This window comes from Pristiophorus japonicus, chromosome 2 (assembly GCF_044704955.1).
Source record: "Pristiophorus japonicus isolate sPriJap1 chromosome 2, sPriJap1.hap1, whole genome shotgun sequence".
Taxonomy (NCBI): Eukaryota; Metazoa; Chordata; class Chondrichthyes; family Pristiophoridae; genus Pristiophorus; species Pristiophorus japonicus.
In genome coordinates, this window is record NC_091978.1 from 402,237 (window position 1) to 420,857 (window position 18,621).

An 18,621-nucleotide genomic window follows, 5' to 3' on the forward strand; every position below is an offset into this window, starting at 1 on the left:
CCGCGCCCAATCACACTGCCTCCCTCACTATGCCCTCCGTGTCCAGTCACACTGCCTCCCTCACTATCCCCTCCGTGTCCAGTCACACTGCCTCCCTCACTATCCCTCCGTGTCCAGTCACACTGTAACCCTCACTATCCCCTCTGTCCCCAGTCACACTTCCTCCCTCACTATCCCCCCCTTCCCCAGTCACACTGTAACCCTCACTATCCCCTCCGTCCACAGTCACACTGCCTCCCTCACTATCCCCCCCTTCCCCAGTCACACTGTAACCCTCACTATCCCCTCCGTGTCCAGTCACACTGCCTCCCTCACTATCCCCTCCGCGCCGTCACACTGCCTCCCTCACTATCCCCTCCACGCCCAATCACACTGCCTCCCTCACTATGCCCTCAGTGTCCAGTCACACTGCCTCCCTCACTATCCCCTCCGTCCCCAGTCACACTGTAACCATCACTATCCCCTCCGTGCCCAGTCACACTGCCTCCCTCACTATGCCCTCCGTGTCCAGTCACACTGCCTCCCTCACTATCCCCTCCGTGTCCAGTCACACTGCCTCCCTCACTATCCCCTCCGTGTCCAGTCACACTGTAACCCTCACTATCCACTCCGTGTCCAGTCACACTGCCTCCCTCACTATCCCCTCCGTGTCCAGTCACACTGTAACCCTCACTAACCCCTCCGTCCCCAGTCACACTGCCTCCCTCACTATCCCCTCCGACCCCAGTCACACTGCCTCCCTCACTATCCCCTCCGTCCCCAGTCACACTGCCTCCCTCACTATCCCCTCCGTCCCCAGTCACACTGCCTCCCTCACTATCCCCTCTGTCCCCAGTCACACTGCCTCCCTCACTATCCCCCCCTTCCCCAGTCACACTGCCTCCCTCACTATCCCCTCCGCGCCGTCACACTGCCTCCCTCACTATCCCCTCCACGCCCAATCACACTGCCTCCCTCACTATGCCCTCAGTGTCCAGTCACACTGCCTCCCTCACTATCCCCTCCGTCCCCAGTCACACTGTAACCATCACTATCCCCTCCGTGCCCAGTCACACTGCCTCCCTCACTATGCCCTCCGTGTCCAGTCACACTGCCTCCCTCACTATCCCCTCCGTGCCCAGTCACACTGCCTCACTCACTATCCCCTCCGTGCCCAGTCACACTGTAACCCTCAGTATCCCCTCCGTCCCCAGTCACACTGCCTCCCTCACTATCCCCTCCGTCCCCAGTCACACTGCCTCCCTCACTATCCCCTCCGTCCCCAGTCACACTGTAACCCTCACTATCCCCTCCGTCCCCAGTCACACTGCCTCCCTCACTATCCCCTCCGTCCCCAGTCACACTGTAACCCTCACTATCCCCTCCGTCCCCAGTCACACTGCCTCCCTCACTAACCCCTCCGTCCCCAGTCACACTGCCTCCCTCACTATCCCCTCCGTCCCCAATCACACTGTAACCCTCACTATCCCCTCCGTCCCCAGTCACACTGCCTCCCTCACTATCCCCTCCGTCCCCAATCACACTGTAACCCTCACTATCCCCTCCGTCCCCAGCCACACTGCCTCCCTCACTATCCCCTCCGCGCCTAGTCACACTGTCTCCCTCACTATCCTCTCCGTCCCCAGTCACACTGCCTCCCTCACTGTCCCCTCCGTCCACAGTCACACTGCCTCCCTCACTATCCCCTCTGTCCCCAGTCACACTGCCTCCCTCACTATCCCCTCCGTCCCCAGTCACACTGTAACCCTCACTATCCCCTCCGTCCCCAGTCACACTGCCTCCCTCACTATCCCCTCTGTCCCCAGTCACACTGCCTCCCTCACTATCCCCTCCGTCCCCAGTCACACTGTAACCCTCACTATCCCCTCCGTCCCCAGTCACACTGTAACCCTCACTATCCCCTCCGTCCCCAGTCACACTGCCTCCCTCACTATCCCCTCCGTCCCCAGTCACACTGTAACCCTCACTATCCCCTCCGTCCACAGTCACACTGCCTCCCTCACTATCCCCTCTGTCCCCAGTCACACTGCCTCCCTCACTATCCCCTCCGCGCCCAGTCACAATGCCTCCCTCACTATCCCCTCCGTGTCAAGTCACATTGCCTCCCTCACTATCCCCTCCGTGCCCAGTCACACTGTAACCCTCACTATCCCCTCCGTGTCCAGTCACACTGCCTCCCTCACTATCCCCTCCGCGCCGTCACACTGCCTCCCTCACTATCCCCTCCGCGCCCAATCACACTGCCTCCCTCACTATGCCCTCCGTGTCCAGTCACACTGCCTCCCTCACTATCCCCTCCGTGTCCAGTCACACTGCCTCCCTCACTATCCCTCCGTGTCCAGTCACACTGTAACCCTCACTATCCCCTCCATCCACAGTCACACTTCCTCCCTCACTATCCCCTCTGTCCCCAGTCACACTGTAACCCTCACTATCCCCTCCGTCCACAGTCACACTGCCTCCCTCACTATTCCTTCTGTCCCTAGTCACACTGCCTCCCTCACTATCCCCTCCGTCCCCAGTCACACTGCCTCCCTCACTATCCCCTCCGCGCCCAGTCACAATGCCTCCCTCACTATCCCCTCCGTGTCAAGTCACATTGCCTCCCTCACTATCCCCTCCGTGCCCAGTCACACTGTAACCCTCACTATCCCCTCCGTGTCCAGTCACACTGCCTCCCTCACTATCCCCTCCGCGCCGTCACACTGCCTCCCTCACTATCCCCTCCACGCCCAATCACACTGCCTCCCTCACTATGCCCTCAGTGTCCAGTCACACTGCCTCCCTCACTATCCCCTCCGTCCCCAGTCACACTGTAACCATCACTATCCCCTCCGTGCCCAGTCACACTGCCTCCCTCACTATGCCCTCCGTGTCCAGTCACACTGCCTCCCTCACTATCCCCTCCGTGTCCAGTCACACTGCCTCCCTCACTATCCCCTCCGTGTCCAGTCACACTGTAACCCTCACTATCCACTCCGTGTCCAGTCACACTGCCTCCCTCACTATCCCCTCCGTGTCCAGTCACACTGTAACCCTCACTATCCACTCCGTGCCCAGTCACACTGCCTCCCTCACTATCCCCTCCGTCCCCAGTCACACTGCCTCCCTCACTATCCCCTCCGTCCCCAGTCACACTGCCTCCCTCACTATCCCCTCCGTCCCCAGTCACACTGCCTCCCTCACTATCCCCTCTGTCCCCAGTCACACTGCCTCCCTCACTATCCCCCCCTTCCCCAGTCACACTGTAACCCTCACTATCTCCTCCGTCCACAGTCACACTGCCTCCCTCACTATCCCCTCCGTGCCCAGTCACACTGCCTCACTCACTATCCCCTCCGTGCCCAGTCACACTGTAACCCTCAGTATCCCCTCCGTCCCCAGTCACACTGTAACCCTCACTATCCCCTCCGTCCCCAGTCACACTGCCTCACTCACTATCCCCTCCGTGCCCAGTCACACTGTAACCCTCAGTATCCCCTCCGTCCCCAGTCACACTGTAACCCTCACTATCCTCTCCGTGCCCAGTCACATTGTAACCCTCAGTATCCCCTCCGTCCCCAGTCACACTGCCTCCCTCACTATCCCCTCCGCGCCCAGTCACACTGTAACCCTCACTATCCCCTCCGCGCCCAGTCACACTGTAACCCTCACTATCCCCTCCGTGTCCAGTCACACTGCCTCCATCACTATCCCTTCCGTGTCTAGTCACACTGCCTCCCTCACTATCCCCTCCGTGTCCAGTCACACTGCCTCCCTCACTATCCCCTCCGTGTCCAGTCACACTGCCTCCCTCACTATCCTCCCCGTCCCCAGTCACACTGCCTCCCTCACTATCCCCTCCGTGTCCAGTCACACTGCCTCCCTCACTATCCTCTCCGTCCCCAGTCACACTGCCTCCCTCACTATCCTCTCCGTCCCCAGTCACACTGCCTCCCTCACTATCCCCTCCGTCCCCAGTCACACTGTAACCCTCACTATCCCCTCCGTCCCCAGTCACACTGCCTCCCTCACTATCCCCTCCGTCCCCAGTCACACTGCCTCCCTCACTATCCCCTCCGTCCCCAGTCACACTGCCTCCCTCACTATCCTCTCCGTCCCCAGTCACACTGCCTCCCTCACTATCCCCTCCGTCCCCAGTCACACTGCCTCCCTCACTATCCCCTCCGTGCCCAGTCACACTGCCTCCCTCACTATCCTCTCCGTCCCCAGTCACACTGCCTCCCTCACTATCCTCTCCGTCCCCAGTCACACTGCCTCTCTCATGATCCTCTCCGTGTCCACACTGTAACCCTCGGAGTGCAGCAGCATAAAGTGGCATTCATGAGTTTGGTAAGTGGGTGAGTTTTAAGGGCAAGTGGCTGTGGCAGGTGCTGTTTTGTCTTGTTTTTCTTACCAGTGCTGACACGAGAACAGCTGATAAGGAGTGCGAGAGTAGTAGACGGAGGCCTAGAGACCAGCCCAACCAGTTGCAGACAAAGATAGAGGGGTGCGAAATCGAGAGGTGACGTCAAAGCTAAGCTGGTAAGTGGTTGGCTGTTCGACTGGTAAGTATAACTCTCTTTTAGACTGACTTTTATATTGGTTTAATTGGCAGCGAACTACTAAGTAGCTGTTTGGTGTTTAAGTAAATTTTAGTAAATAAATTAATTTCAGGGTTAAGTCATGGCAGGAGAGTTCGGACCCGTGCCATGCGGGAAATCAGGGACATTGGAACCTGACTACTATGTGTGCGGGAAGTGTGTCTAGCTGCAGCTCCTGACATACGGCATGACGGCACTGGAGCTGCGGATGGACTCACTCTGGAGCCTGCGCGATGCTGAGAATGTTGTGGATAGCACATTTAGTGAGTTGGTCACACCACAGGTAAAGGTTAGGACAGATAGTGAATGGGTGACCAAGAGACAAGGCAAGAGCAGAAAGGTAGTGCAGGAGTCCCCTGCGGTCATCTCCCTCCAAAACAGATATACCGTTTTGGATATTGTTGGGGGAGATGACTTACCAGGGGAAGGCACCAGCAGCCAGGTTCATGGCACCATGGGTGGCTCTGCTGCACAGAAGGGTGGGAAAAAGAGTGGGAGAGCGAACGTGATATGGGGACTCTATTGTAAGGGGAATAGATAGGAGTTTCTGCGGCCGCAACCGAGACTCCAGGATGATATGTTGCCTCCCTGGTGCAAGGGTCAAGGATTTCTCGGAGCGGCTGCAGAGCATTCTGGAGAGGGAGGGTGAACAGCCAGTTGTCGTGGTACACGTAGGTACCAACGATATAGGTAAGAAGCGGGAAGAGGTCCTACAAGCTGAATTTAGGGAGCTAGGAGTTAAATTAAAAAGTAGGACCTCAAAGGTAGTAATCTCTGGATTGCTACCAGCGTCACGTGCTAATCAGAGTAGAGGGAGCAGGATAGTTAGAATAAATACGTGGCTTGAGCAGTGGTGCAAGAGGGAGGGATTCAAATTCCTGAGACATTGGAACCAGTTCTGGGGGAAGTGGGACCTGTACAAAAGGGACGGTCTGCACTTGGGCAGGACTGGAACTGTTGTCCTGGGGGTAACATTTGCTAATGCAGTTCGGGAGTGTTTAAACTAATATGGCAGGGGGATGGGAACCAATGCAGCGAGACAGGGCGAAGTAATATGGAGTCAGAAACAGATGGTAGAAAGGTAAAAAGCAATAGTGGAAGGCCGAGTAAACAAAGGCAAGAAACAAAAAGGGCCACACTACATCATAATTCTAAAAGGACAAAGGGTGTTAAAAAAAACAAGCCTGAAGGCTTTGTGTCTTAATGTAAGGAGTATCCGTAATAAGGTGGATGAATTAACTGTGCAAATAGATGTTAACAAATATGATGTGATTGAGATTACGGAGACGTGGCTCCAGGATGATCAGGACTGGGAACTCAACATCCAGGGGTATTCAACATTCAGGAAGGATAGAATAAAAGGAAAAGGAGATGGGGTGGCGTTGCTGGTTAAAGAGGAGATTAATGCAATAGTTCAGAAGGACATTAGCTTGGATGATGTGGAATCTATATGGGTAGAGCTGCAGAATACCAAAGGGCAAAAAACGTTAGTGGGAGTTGTGTACAAACCTCCAAACAGTAGTAGTGATGTTGGGGAGGGCATCAAACAGGAAATTAGGGGTGCATGCAATAAAGGTGCAGCAGTTATCATGGGTGACTTTAATATGCATATAGATTGGGCTAATCAAACTGGAAGAAATACGGTGGAGGAGGATTTCCTGGAGTGCATAAGGGATGGTTTTCTAGATCAATATGTCGAGGAACCAACTAGGGGGGAGGCCATCTTAGACTGGGTGTTGTGTAATGAGAGGATTAATTAGCAATCTCGTTGTGTGAGGCCCCTTGGGGAAGAGTAACCATAATATGGTGGAATTCTACATTAGGATGGATAATGAAACAGTTAATTCAGAGACCATGGTCCAGAACTTAAAGAAGGGTAACTTTGAAGGTATGAGGCGTGAATTGGCTAGGATAGATTGGCAAATTATACTTAAGGGGTTGACTGTGGATGGGCAATGGCAGACATTTAGAGATAACATGGATGAACTCCAACAATTGTACATCCCTGTCTGGCATAAAAATAAAAAAGGGAAGGTGGCTCAACCGTGGCTATCAAGGGAAATCAGGGAGTGTATTAAAGCCAAGGAAATGGTGTACAAATTGGCCAGAAATAGCAGCAAACCTGGGGACTGGGAGAAATTTAGAACTCAGCAGAGGAGGTCAAAGGGTTTGATTAGGGCAGGAAAAATAGAGTACGAGAAGAAGCTTGCAGGGAACATTAAGACAGACTGCAAAAGCTTCTGTAGATATGTAAAGAGAAAAAAGTTAGTAAAGACAGCCAGAATCAGGGGAAGTCATAACGGGGAACAAAGAAATGGCGGACCAATTGAAAAAGTACTTTGTTTCGGTATTCACTAAGGAGGACACAAACAACCTTCCGGATATAAAAGGGGTCAGAGGATCTAGTAAGAAGGAGGAACTGAGGGAAATCCTTATTAGTCGGGAAATTGTGTTGGGGAAATTGATGGGATTGAAGGTCGATAAATCCCCAGGGCCTGATGGACTGCATCCCAGAGTACTTAAGGAAGTGGCCTTGGAAATAGCGGATGCATTGACAGTCATTTTCCAACATTCCATAGGCTCTGGATCAGTTCCTCTGGAGTGGAGGGTAGCCAATGTAACCCCACTCTTTAAAAAAATGAGGGAGAGAAAACAGGGAATTATAGACCGGTCAGCCTGACATCGGTAGTAGGTAAAATGATGTAATCAATTATTAAGGATGTCATAGCAGTGCATTTGGAAAGAGGTGACATGATAGGTCCAAGTCAGCATGGATGTGCGAAAGGGAAATCATGCTTGACAAATCTTCTGGAATTTTTTGAGGATGTTTCCAGTAGAGTGGATAAGGGAGAACCAGTTGATGTGGTGTATTTGGACTTTCAGAAGGCTTTCGACAAGGTCCCACAAAAGTGATTAATGTGCAAAGTTAAAGCACATGAGATTGAGGGTACTGTGCTGACATGGATTGAGAACTGGTTGTCAGACAGGAAGCAAAGAGTAGGAGTAAATGGGTACTTTTCAGAATGGCAGGCAGTGACTAGTGGGGTACCGCAAGGTTCTGTGCTGGGGCCCCAGCTGTTTACATTGTACATTAATGATTTAGACGAGGGGATTAAATGTAGTATCTCCAAATTTGCGGATGACACTAAGTTGGATGGCAGTGTGAGCTGCGAGGAGGATGCTATGAGGCTGCAGAGTGACTTGGATAGGTTAGGTGAGTGGTCAAATGCATGGCAGATGAAGTATAATGTGGATAAATGTGAGGTTATCCACTTTGGTGGTAAAAACAGAGAGACAGACTATTATCTGAATGGTGACAGATTAGGAAAAGGGGATGTGCAACGAGACCTGGGTGTCATGGTACATCAGTCATTGAAGGTTTGCATGCAGGTACAGCAGGCGGTTAAGAAAGCAAATGGCATGTTGGCCTTCATAGCGAGAGGATTTGTGTACAGGGGCAGGGCGGTGTTACTACAGTTGTACAGGGCCTTGGTGAGGCCACACCTGGAGTATTGTGGACAGTTTTGGTTGGTCTCCTAACTTGAGGAAGGACATTCTTGCTATTGAGGGAGTGCAGCGAAGGTTCACCAGACTGATTCCCAGGATGGCGGGACTGACATGTCAAGAAAGACTGGATCAACTGGGCTTGTGTTCACTGGAGTTCAGAAGAATGAGAGGGGATCTCATAGAAACGTTTAAAATTCTGACGGGTTTAGACAGGTTAGATGCAGGAAGAATGTTCCCGATGTTGGGGAAGTCCAGAACCAGGGGTCACAGTCTAAGGATAAGGGGTAAGCCATTTAGGACCGAGATGAGGAGAAACTACTTCACCCAGAGAGTGGTGAACCTGTGGAATTCTCTACCACAGAAAGTTGTTGAGGCTAATTCACTAAATATATTCAAAAAGGAGTTAGATGAAGTCCTTACTACTCGGGGGATCAAGCGGTATGGCGAGAAAGCAGGAATGGGGTACTGAAGTTGCATGTTCAGCCACGAACTCATTGAATGGCGGTGCAGGCTAGAAGGGCTGAATGGCCTACTCCTGCACCTATTTTCTATATTTCTATGTGCCCAGTCACACTGCCTCCCTCACTATCCCCTCCGTCCCCAGTCACACTGCCTCCCTCACTATCCCCTCCGTCCACAGTCACACTGCCTCCCTCACTATCCCCTCCGTCCACAGTCACACTGCCTCCCTCACTATCCCCTCCGTCCCCAGTCACACTGCCTCCCTCACTATCCCCTCCGTCCGCAGTCACACTGTAACCCTCACTATCCCCTCTGTGCCCAGTCACACTGCCTCCCTCACTATCCCCTCCGTCCCCAGTCACACTGCCTCCCTCACTATCCCCTCCGTGCCCAGTCACACTGTAACCCTCACTATCCCCTCTGTGCCCAGTCACACTGCCTCCCTCACTATCCCCTCCGTCCCCAGTCACACTGCCTCCCTCACTATCCCCTCCGTGCCCAGTCACACTGTAACCCTCACTATCCCCTCCGTACCCAGTCACACTGCCTCCCTCACTATCCCCTCCGTCCCCAGTCACACTGTAACCCTCACTATCCCCTCCGTGCCCAGTCACACTGCCTCCCTCACTATCCCCTCCGTCCCCAGTCACACTGTAACCCTCACTATCCCCTCCGTGCCCAGTCACACTGCGTCCCTCACTATCCCCTCCGTGCCCAGTCACACTGCCTCCCTCACTATCCCCTCCGTGCCCAGTCACACTGCCTCCCTCACTATCCCCTCCGTGCCCAGTCACACTGTCTCCCTCACTATCCCCTCCGTCCCCAGTCACACTGCCTCCCTCACTATCCCCTCCGCGCCCAGTCACACTGCCTCCCTCACTATCCCCTCCGTCCCCAGTCACACTGCCTCCCTCACTATCCCCTCCGTCCCCAGTCACACTGCCTCCCTCACTATCCCCTCCGTTCCCAGTCACACTGCCTCCCTCACTAACCCCTCCGTCCCCAGTCACACTGTAACCCTCACTATCCCCTCCGTCCCCAGTCACACTGCCTCCCTCACTAACCCCTCCGTCCCCAGTCACACTGCCTCCCTCACTAACCCCTCCGTCCCCAGTCACACTGCCTCCCTCACTATCCCCTCTGTCCCCAGTCACACTGCCTCCCTCACTAACCCCTCCGTCCCCAGTCACACTGCCTCCCTCACTAACCCCTCCTTCCTCAGTCACACTGTAACCCTCACTAACCCCTCCGTCCCCAGTCACACTGTAACCCTCACTATCCCCTCCGTCCCCAGTCACACTGCCTCCCTCACTATCCCCTCCGTCCCCAGTCACACTGCCTCCCTCACTAACCCCTCCGTCCCCAGTCACACTGTAACCCTCACTAACCCCTCCGTCCCCAGTCACACTGCCTCCCTCACTAACCCCTCCGTCCCCAGTCACACTGTAACCCTCAGTAACCCCTCCGTCCCCAGTCACACTGTAACCCTCACTAACCCCTCCGTCCCCAGTCACACTGCCTCCCTCACTATCCCCTCCGTCCCCAGTCACACTGCCTCCCTCACTAACCCCTCCGTCCCCAGTCACACTGCCTCCCTCACTAACCCCTCCGTCCCCAGTCACACTGCCTCCCTCACTATCCCCTCCGTCCCCAGTCACACTGCCTCCCTCACTATCCCCTCCGTCCCCAGTCACACTGCCTCCCTCACTATCCCCTCCGTCCCCAGTCACACTGCCTCCCTCACTAACCCCTCCGTCCCCAGTCACACTGCCTCCCTCACTATCCCCTCCGTCCCCAGTCACACTGCCTCCCTCACTATCCCCTCCGTCCCCAGTCACACTGCCTCCCTCACTAACCCCTCCGTCCCCAGTCACACTGCCTCCCTCACTAACCCCTCCGTCCCCAGTCACACTGCCTCCCTCACTAACCCCTCCGTCCCCAGTCACACTGCCTCCCTCACTATCCCCTCCGTCCCCAGTCACACTGCCTCCCTCACTATCCCCTGTACGAATGGAGTTGTTGAGCGACTGCTTGGCTTTACCTGATTTTCAATGTAAATCCTGTAACACTCATCCAACGCTTGGCTCACAATGTCGTCAATGATATCCCCGACCTGGTTCTCACCATCTTCTGCCGAGACCATGATGGACCAGTCTGCTTCCGTGAAGCGACCGGGTACAATTTCCAACATAGAAGGCGGCTGCGGGGTACTCAACGCTGTCGACAAGGTCCGCGTCCTGTCTGACCGAGACTTGGGTACCAATGATCGCGACATGATTCACTGCGTTCGAAAGAGAAAGCACAGATCTGAAAAGGGAGGGTCAACAGCCAGTTGTCGTGGTACATATAGGTACCAACGATGTAGTTAAATAACGGGATGAGGTCCTACGAGACGAATTTAAGGAGCTCGGAGTTAAATTAAAAAGCTGGCCCTCAAAAGCAGTAATCTTGGGATTGCTACCAGTGCCACGTGCTAATCAGAGTCGGAATCGCAGGATAGCGCAGATGAATACGTGGCTTGAGCAGTGGTGCAGCAGGGATGGATTCAAATTCCTGGGGCATTGGAACCGGTTCTGGGGGAGGTGGGACCAGTACAAGCCGGACGGTCTGCACCTGGGCAGGACCGGAACCAATGTCCTAGGGGGAGTGTTTGCTAGTGCTGTTGGGGAGGGGTTAAACTAATATGGCAGGGGGATGGGAACCTATGCAGGGAGACAGAGGGAAATAAAATGGAGACATACAAACATAGAAACATAGAAAATAGGTGCAGGAGTAGGCCATTCGGCCCTTCTAGCCTGCACCGCCATTCAATGAGTTCATGGCTGAACATGCAACTTCAGTACCCCATTCCTGCTTTCTCACCATACCCCTTGATTCCCCTAGTAGTAAGGACTTCATCTAACTCCTTTTTGAATATATTTTGTGAATTGGCATCAACAACTTTCTGCGGTAGAGAATTCCACAGGTTCACCACTCTCTGGGTGAAGAAATTCCTCCTCATCTCGGTCCTAAATGGCTTACCTCTTATCCTTAGACTGTGTCCCCTGGTTCTGGACTTCCCCAACATTGGGAACATTCTTCCTGCATCTAACCTGTCTAAATCCATCAGAATTTTAAACATTTCTATGAGGTCCCCTCTCATTCTTCTGAACTCCAGTGAATACAAGCCCAGTTGATCCAGTCTTTCTTGATAGGTCAGTCCCGCCATCCCGGGAATCAGTCTGGTGAACCTTCGCTGCACTCCCTCAATAGCAAGAATGTCCTTCCTCAGGTTAGGAGACCAAAACTATACACAATATTCCAGGTGTGGCCTCACCAAGGCCCTGTACAACTGTAGCAACACCTCCCTGCCCCTGTACTCAAATCCCCTCGCTATGAAGGCCAACATGCCATTTGCTTTCTTAACCGCTTGCTGCATCTGCATGCCAACCTTCAATGACTGATGTACCATGACACCCAGGTCTCTTTGCACCTCCCCTTTTCCTAATCTGTCACCATTCAGATAATAGTCTGTCTCTCTGTTTTTACCACCAAAGTGGATAACCTCACATTTATCCACATTATACTTCATCTGCCATGCATTTGCCCACTCACCTAACCTATCCAAGTCGCTCTGCAGCCTCATAGCATCCTCCTCGCAGCTCACACTGCCACCCAACTTAGTGTCATCTGCAAATCTGGAGATACTACATTCAATCCCCTCGTCTAAATCATTAATGTACATTGTAAACAGCTGGGGCCCCAGCACAGAACCTTGCGGTACCCCACTAGTCACTGCCTGCCATTCTGAAAAGTCCCCATTTACTCCTACTCTTTGCTTCCTGTCTGCCAACCAGTTCTCAATCCACGTCAGCACACTACCCCCAATCCCATGTGCTCTAACTTTTGCACATTAATCTCTTGTGTGGGACCTTGTCGAAAGCCTTCTGAAAGTCCAAATATACATCAACTGGTTCTCCTTTGTCCACTCTACTGGAAACATCCTCAAAAAATTCCAGAAGATTTGTCAAGCATGATTTCCCTTTCACAAATCCATGCTGACTTGGACCTATCATGTCACCTCTTTCCAAATGCACTGCTATGACATCCTTAATAATTGACAGAAGCAAAAGATAGAAAGGAGAATTGTAAAAATGGAGGGCAGAGAAACCCAAGGCAAGAAACAAAAAGGGCCACTTTACAGCAAAATTCTAAAAAGACAAGCCTGAAGGCTCTGTGCCTCAATGCGAGCAGTATTTGGAATAAGGTGGACGAATTAACTGCGCAGATAGCAGTTAACGGACACGATGTCATTGGCATCATGGAGACATGCCTCCAGGGTGACCAAGGCTGGGAACTCAACATCCAGGGGTATTCAACATTTGGGAAGGATAGACAGAAAGGAAAAGGAGGTGGGGTGGCTTTGCTGGTTAAAGAGGAAATTAACGCAATAGTAAGGAGGGACATTAGCCTGGATGATGTGGAATCGGTATGGGTGGAGCTACGGAATACCAAAGGGCAGAAAACGCTAGTGGGAGATGTGTACAGACCACCAAACAGTAGTAGTGAGGTTGGGGACAGCATCAAACAGGAAATAAGAGATGTGTGCAATAAAGGTACAGCAGTTATCATGGGCGACTTTAATCTATATATTGATTGGGCTAACCTAACTGGTAGCAATACGGTGGAGGAGGATTTCCTGTATTGGGGATGGTTTTCTAGACCAATATGTCGAGGAACCAACCAGGGAGCTGGCCATCCTAGACTGGATGATGTGTGATGAGAAGGGATTAATTAGCAATCTTGTTGTGCGAGGCCCCTTGGGGAAGAGTGACCATAATATGGTAGATTTCTTTATTAAGGTGGAGAGTGACACAGTTAATTCGGAAACTAGGGTCCTGAACTTAAGGAAAGGTAACTTCGATGATATGAGGTGCGAATTGGCTAGATTAGACTGGCAAATGATACTTAAAGGGTTGACAGTGGATCGGCAATGGCAAACATTTAAAGGTCACATGGATGAACTTCAACAATTGTACATCCCTGTCTGGAGTAAAAATAAAACGGGGAAGGTGGCTCAACCGTGGCTAACAAGGGAAATTAAGGATAGTGTTAAATCCAAGGAAGAGGCATACAAATTCGCCAGAAAAAGCAGCAAACCAGAGGACTGGGAGAAATTTCGAATTCAGCAGAGGAGGAAAAAGGGTTTAATTAAGAGGGGGAAAATATAGTACGAGAGGAATCTTGCTGGAAACATTAAAACTGACTGCAAAAGCTTCAATAGATATGTGAAGAGAAAAAGATTAGTGAAGACAAACGTAGGTCCCTTGCAGTCAGATTCAGGTGAAGTTATAATGGGGAACAAAGAAATGGCAGACCAATTGAACAAACACTTTGGTTCTGTCTTCACAAAGGAAGACACAAATAACCTTCCGGATGTACTCGGGGACCGAGGGTCGAGTGAGAAGGAGGAACTGAAGGATATCCTTATTAGGCGGGAAATTGTATTCGGGAAATTGACGGGATTGAAGGCCGATAAATCCCAGGGCCTGATAGTCTACATTCCAGAATACTTAAGGAAGTGGCCCTAGAAATAGTGGATGCATTGGTGATCATTTTCCAACAGTCTATCAACTCTGGATCAGTTCCTATGGACTGGAGGGTGGCTAATGTAACAACACTTTTTAAAAAAAGGAGGGAGAGAAAACGGGTAATTATTGACCGGTTAGCCTGACATCAGTAGTGGGGAAAATGTTGGAATCAATCATTAAGGATGAAATAGCAGCGCATTTGGAAAGCAGTGACAGGATCGGACCAAGTCAGCATGGATTTATGAAAGGGAAATCATGCTTGACAAATCTTCTGGAATTTTGAGGATGTAACTAGTAGAGTGGACAAGGGAGAACCAGTGGATGTGGTGTATTTGGACTTTCAAAAGGCTTTTGACAAGGTCCCACACAAGAGATTGGTGTGCAAAATTGGTGTTCAGGGCTACGGATCGAGAGCTGGAAAGTGGGATTGGGTTGGGTAGCCGTTTGTCGGCTGGCGCGGACACGATGGCCGAAATGGCCTCCTTCCGTGCTGTAAATTGCTATGATTCTATGAATGACAGCACTTTCGAGAGTGCAGCACTCCCTCAGCACTGCACTGGAGTGTCAGCCTAAATTTTCTTTGTACTCAAGTCCCTAGAGTGGGACTTGAAGCCACAAACCTGCTGACTCAGGTGAGAGTGCTGCCCACTGAGCCATAGCTGACACTGATGAAAAGTTATTAAGTGTTGGTGTTCAGAGAGATTTGGGTGCCCTCGTGCACCTGGGAAGCTTGTGTGTGTGTGTCTGTGTTTGCGGACAATGCAACGTTTGGTGTGCTGATCATAGAGACATCGAAAATTGGTGCAGGAGTAGGCCATTCGGCCCTTAGAGCCTGCACCACCATTCAATAAGATCATGGCTGATCATTCCCTCAGTACCCCTTTCCTGCTTTCTCTCCATACCCCTTGATCCCTTTAGCTGTCAGGGCCACATCTAACTCCCTCTCGAATATATCTAACGAACTGGTCACAACAACTCTCTGCGGCAGGGAATTCCACAGGTTAACAACTCTCTGAGTGAAGAAGTTTCTCCTCATCTCAGTCCTAAATGGCTTACCCCTTATCCTAAGACTGTGTCCCCTGTTCTGGACTTCCCCAACATCGGAAACATTCTTCCCGCATCTAACCTGTCCAGTCCCGTCAGAATCTTGTATGTTTCTATGAGATCCCCTCTCATCCTTCTAAACTCCAGTGAATACAGTCCCAGTCGATCCAGTCTCTCCTCATATGTCAGTCCTGCCATCCCTGGAATCAGTCTGGTGAACCTTCGCTGCACTCCCTCAATAGCAAGAATGTCCTTCCTCAGATTAGACCAAAACTGAACACAATATTCCAGGTGAGGCCTCACCAAGGCCCTGTACAACTGCAGTAAGACCTGCTCCTGTACTCAAATCCCCGAGCTATGAAGGCCAACATGCCATTTGCCTTCTTCACCGCCTGCTGTACCTGCATGCCAACTTTCAATGACTGATGTACCATGACACCCAGGTCTCGTTGCACCTCCCCCTTTCCTAATCTGCTGCCATTCAGATAATATTCTGCCTTCGTGTTTTTGCCCCCAAAATGGATAACCTCACATTTATCCACATTTTACTGCATCTGCCATGCATTTGCCCACTCACCTAACCTGTCCAAGTCACCCTGCAGCCTCTTAGCATCCTCCTCACAGCTCACACCGCCACCCAGCTTCGTGTCATCTGCAAACTTGGAGATATTACACTCAATTCCTTCATCCAAACCATTAATGTATATTGTAAAGAGCTGGGGTCCCAGCACTGAGTCCTGCGGCACTCCACTAGTCACTGCCTGCCATTCTGAAAAGGACCTGTTTATCCCGACTCTCTGCTTCCTGTCTGCCAACCAGTTCTCTATCCACGTCAGTACATTACCCCCAATATCATTTGCTTTAATTTTACACACCAATCTCTTGTGGGGGACCTTGTCAAAAGGCCTTTTGAAAGTCCAAATACACGACATCCACTGGTTCTCCCTTGTCCACTCTACTAGTTACATCCTCAAAAAATTCCAGAAGATTCGTCAAGCATGATTTCCCTTTCATAAATCCATGCTGACTTGGACCAATCCTGTCACTGCTTTCCAAATGCGCTGCTATTTCATCCTTAATGATTGATTCCAACATTTTCCCCACTACTGATGTCAGGCTAACCGGTCGATAATTACCCATTTTCTCTCTCACTCCTTTTTTAAAAAGTGGTGTTACATTAGCTACCCTCCAGTCCATAGGAACTGATCCAGAGTCAATAGACTGTTGGAAAATGATCACCAATGCATCCACTATTTCGAGGGCCACTTGCTTAATGTCATGTATTCAACCAGCATTGTAACCCATGTATAAACTGACAAGTTGTATACTGTGAGAACAATGACCACTAGGTGGTGAACTTTTGGGAGACACTCCTAACCTGGACCTTCAGGTATAAAAGGGGAAGCTCCACCCACTTCCATCACTTGAGTGCTAAGGAATAAAGGACAGGTCACAGATTGACCTTCTCTCAAGCATGGGCCTTGTGTGCATTTATACTGTGTAGTAAGGACGTATCAATGGCGACAAGAAACTGGGATTTAAACCACGCGAGCATGGCCACGAGCAGAACAGACGAGAGGTACTGCGTTGAGGAATGATTGGGACAGAGAATCAACATTGTTAAAGCAGCACACAGTTCTCCAGGCAGACAAGGGCAATCGGGCATGCCCCAACATGTAGTCGAACCCAGAGGGGGAGTTCGACAGAGACAATGGCAAGCTGAACAGCGATTCACGCCATTGCAAGGGACAATGCAGCCAGTAATGGGGCTATCAACACCTGTTAATGGTGCACTCAAGGACAATAACAGGGGCAGTCAGGGACGATCGACTGGCAAGGGACCTTTTGTTTCCAACAACAGCTCATGTTGGAGGTGTGGAGGCACACACTTAGCCGGAGTTTGCAAAGATGAGCAAAATACCTGCAGAAATGAACACTGGGGGAGTTCATGTGGAGCATGTATACAGTTCATACACCAGGACGCCACCGATAATGATGTAAGTGCTCCTTAATGGCATCCCAGTATCAATGGAGTTAAACACGGGGGCCAGCCAGTCCCTGATGGGTATCAAACAGTTCGACAAGTTGTGGGTGTCCAAGGCCAGGAGGCCAAAATTATTGGCGATTGACGCACAGCTACGGACTTACACAAAGCAGATCATTCCGGTGCTAGGCAGCGCCATGGTAATCGTGACCCACAAAGATTCGGAGAACAGGTTGCCACTCTGGATTGTCCCGGGGGACGGTCCCGCACTGCTGGGGAGGAGTTGGCTTGCTGTCATGAAATGGAAATGGAGCGATATCAATGCAATTTCCTCTGTGGAGCGAGTATCATGCTCACAGGTCCTGGACAAATTTGACTCACCGTTTCAACCCGGCATTGGCACTTTCATGGGGACCAAGGTAGTGATTCACATAAACCCGGATTCACATAAACCCAGTGATTGGGCGAGCCCGATCGTGCCGGTGCTTAAGGCGGATGGGTCGGTCAGGATATGTGGCGATTACAAGGCCACCATCAATCGGGTGTCACTCCAAGACCAGTACCCGCTACCGAGAGCGGAGGACCTCTTTGTGACGCTGTCCGGTGGCAAACTTTTTTCAAAATTGGACCTGACCTCAGCTTACATGACCCAGGAGCTGAGTCGAAGAAGCTGACCACCATCACGACACACAAGGGGTTGTTTGAGTACAACAGATGTCCGTTCGGGATTCGTTCGGCCGCCGCAATCTTCCAACAAAATATGGAAAGTCTCCTCAAGTCGATTCCAGGGATGGTGGTTTTTCAGGACGACATCCTCATCACTGGTTATGATACTGAAGAACACCTCCACAACCTGGAGGAGGTGCTACGCAGACTGGACCGGGTAGGGCTGCGACTGAAAAAGGCGAAGTGCGTCTTCCTAGCTCCAGAGGTAGAATTCCTGGGGATGAGGGTAGCAGCAGACGGGATCAGCCCTACTGCATCCAAGACGGAAGCGATCCAGAGAGCACCCAGACCCCGTAACACGACGGAACTGCATTCGTTCCTGGGGTTCCTGAACTATTTTGGTAACTTTCTTCCCAAATTGAGCACGCTGCTAGAGCCGCTACACGTGCTCCTACGCAAAGGTCGCGAATGGGTCTGGGGGGACAGCCAGGAAAGGGCTTTTAATAGAGCACGCAATTTGTTATGTTCCAACAATCTGTTAACGCTGTATGACCCATGTAAGAAACTTGTGTTAACGTGCGATGCGTCGTCCTATGGTGTCGGGTGTGTGTTGCAGCATGTCAATGCCAAGGGTCAGTTACAGCCGGTAGCTTATGCCTCCAGAAGTCTATCCCAGGCAGAAAGGGGCTACGGGATGGTAGAAAAGGAGGCACTCGCATGTGTATATGCAGTAAAGAAAATGCACCAGTACCTGTTTGGCAGGAAATCTGAGCTGGAGACAGATCACAAACCCCTAACGTCCCTT

The 18,621-nt window shown here is 51.5% G+C and overlaps 1 protein-coding gene across 3 annotated transcripts in view; it reads right to left on the minus strand.

Annotated features, from left to right (window-relative positions):
• Positions 1-18,621, minus strand: part of LOC139229127 (uncharacterized protein C2orf81 homolog) — a 48,848-nt gene that overhangs the window by 20,291 nt on the left and 9,936 nt on the right. For all 3 annotated transcript variants that reach the window (XM_070860797.1, XM_070860802.1, XM_070860792.1), the window contains exon 2: positions 10,594-10,833. In XM_070860797.1, the coding sequence (XP_070716898.1) occupies positions 10,594-10,827 (234 nt within the window). In that variant the 5' untranslated portion in view covers positions 10,828-10,833. The remainder of the gene's footprint in view (positions 1-10,593; positions 10,834-18,621) is intronic.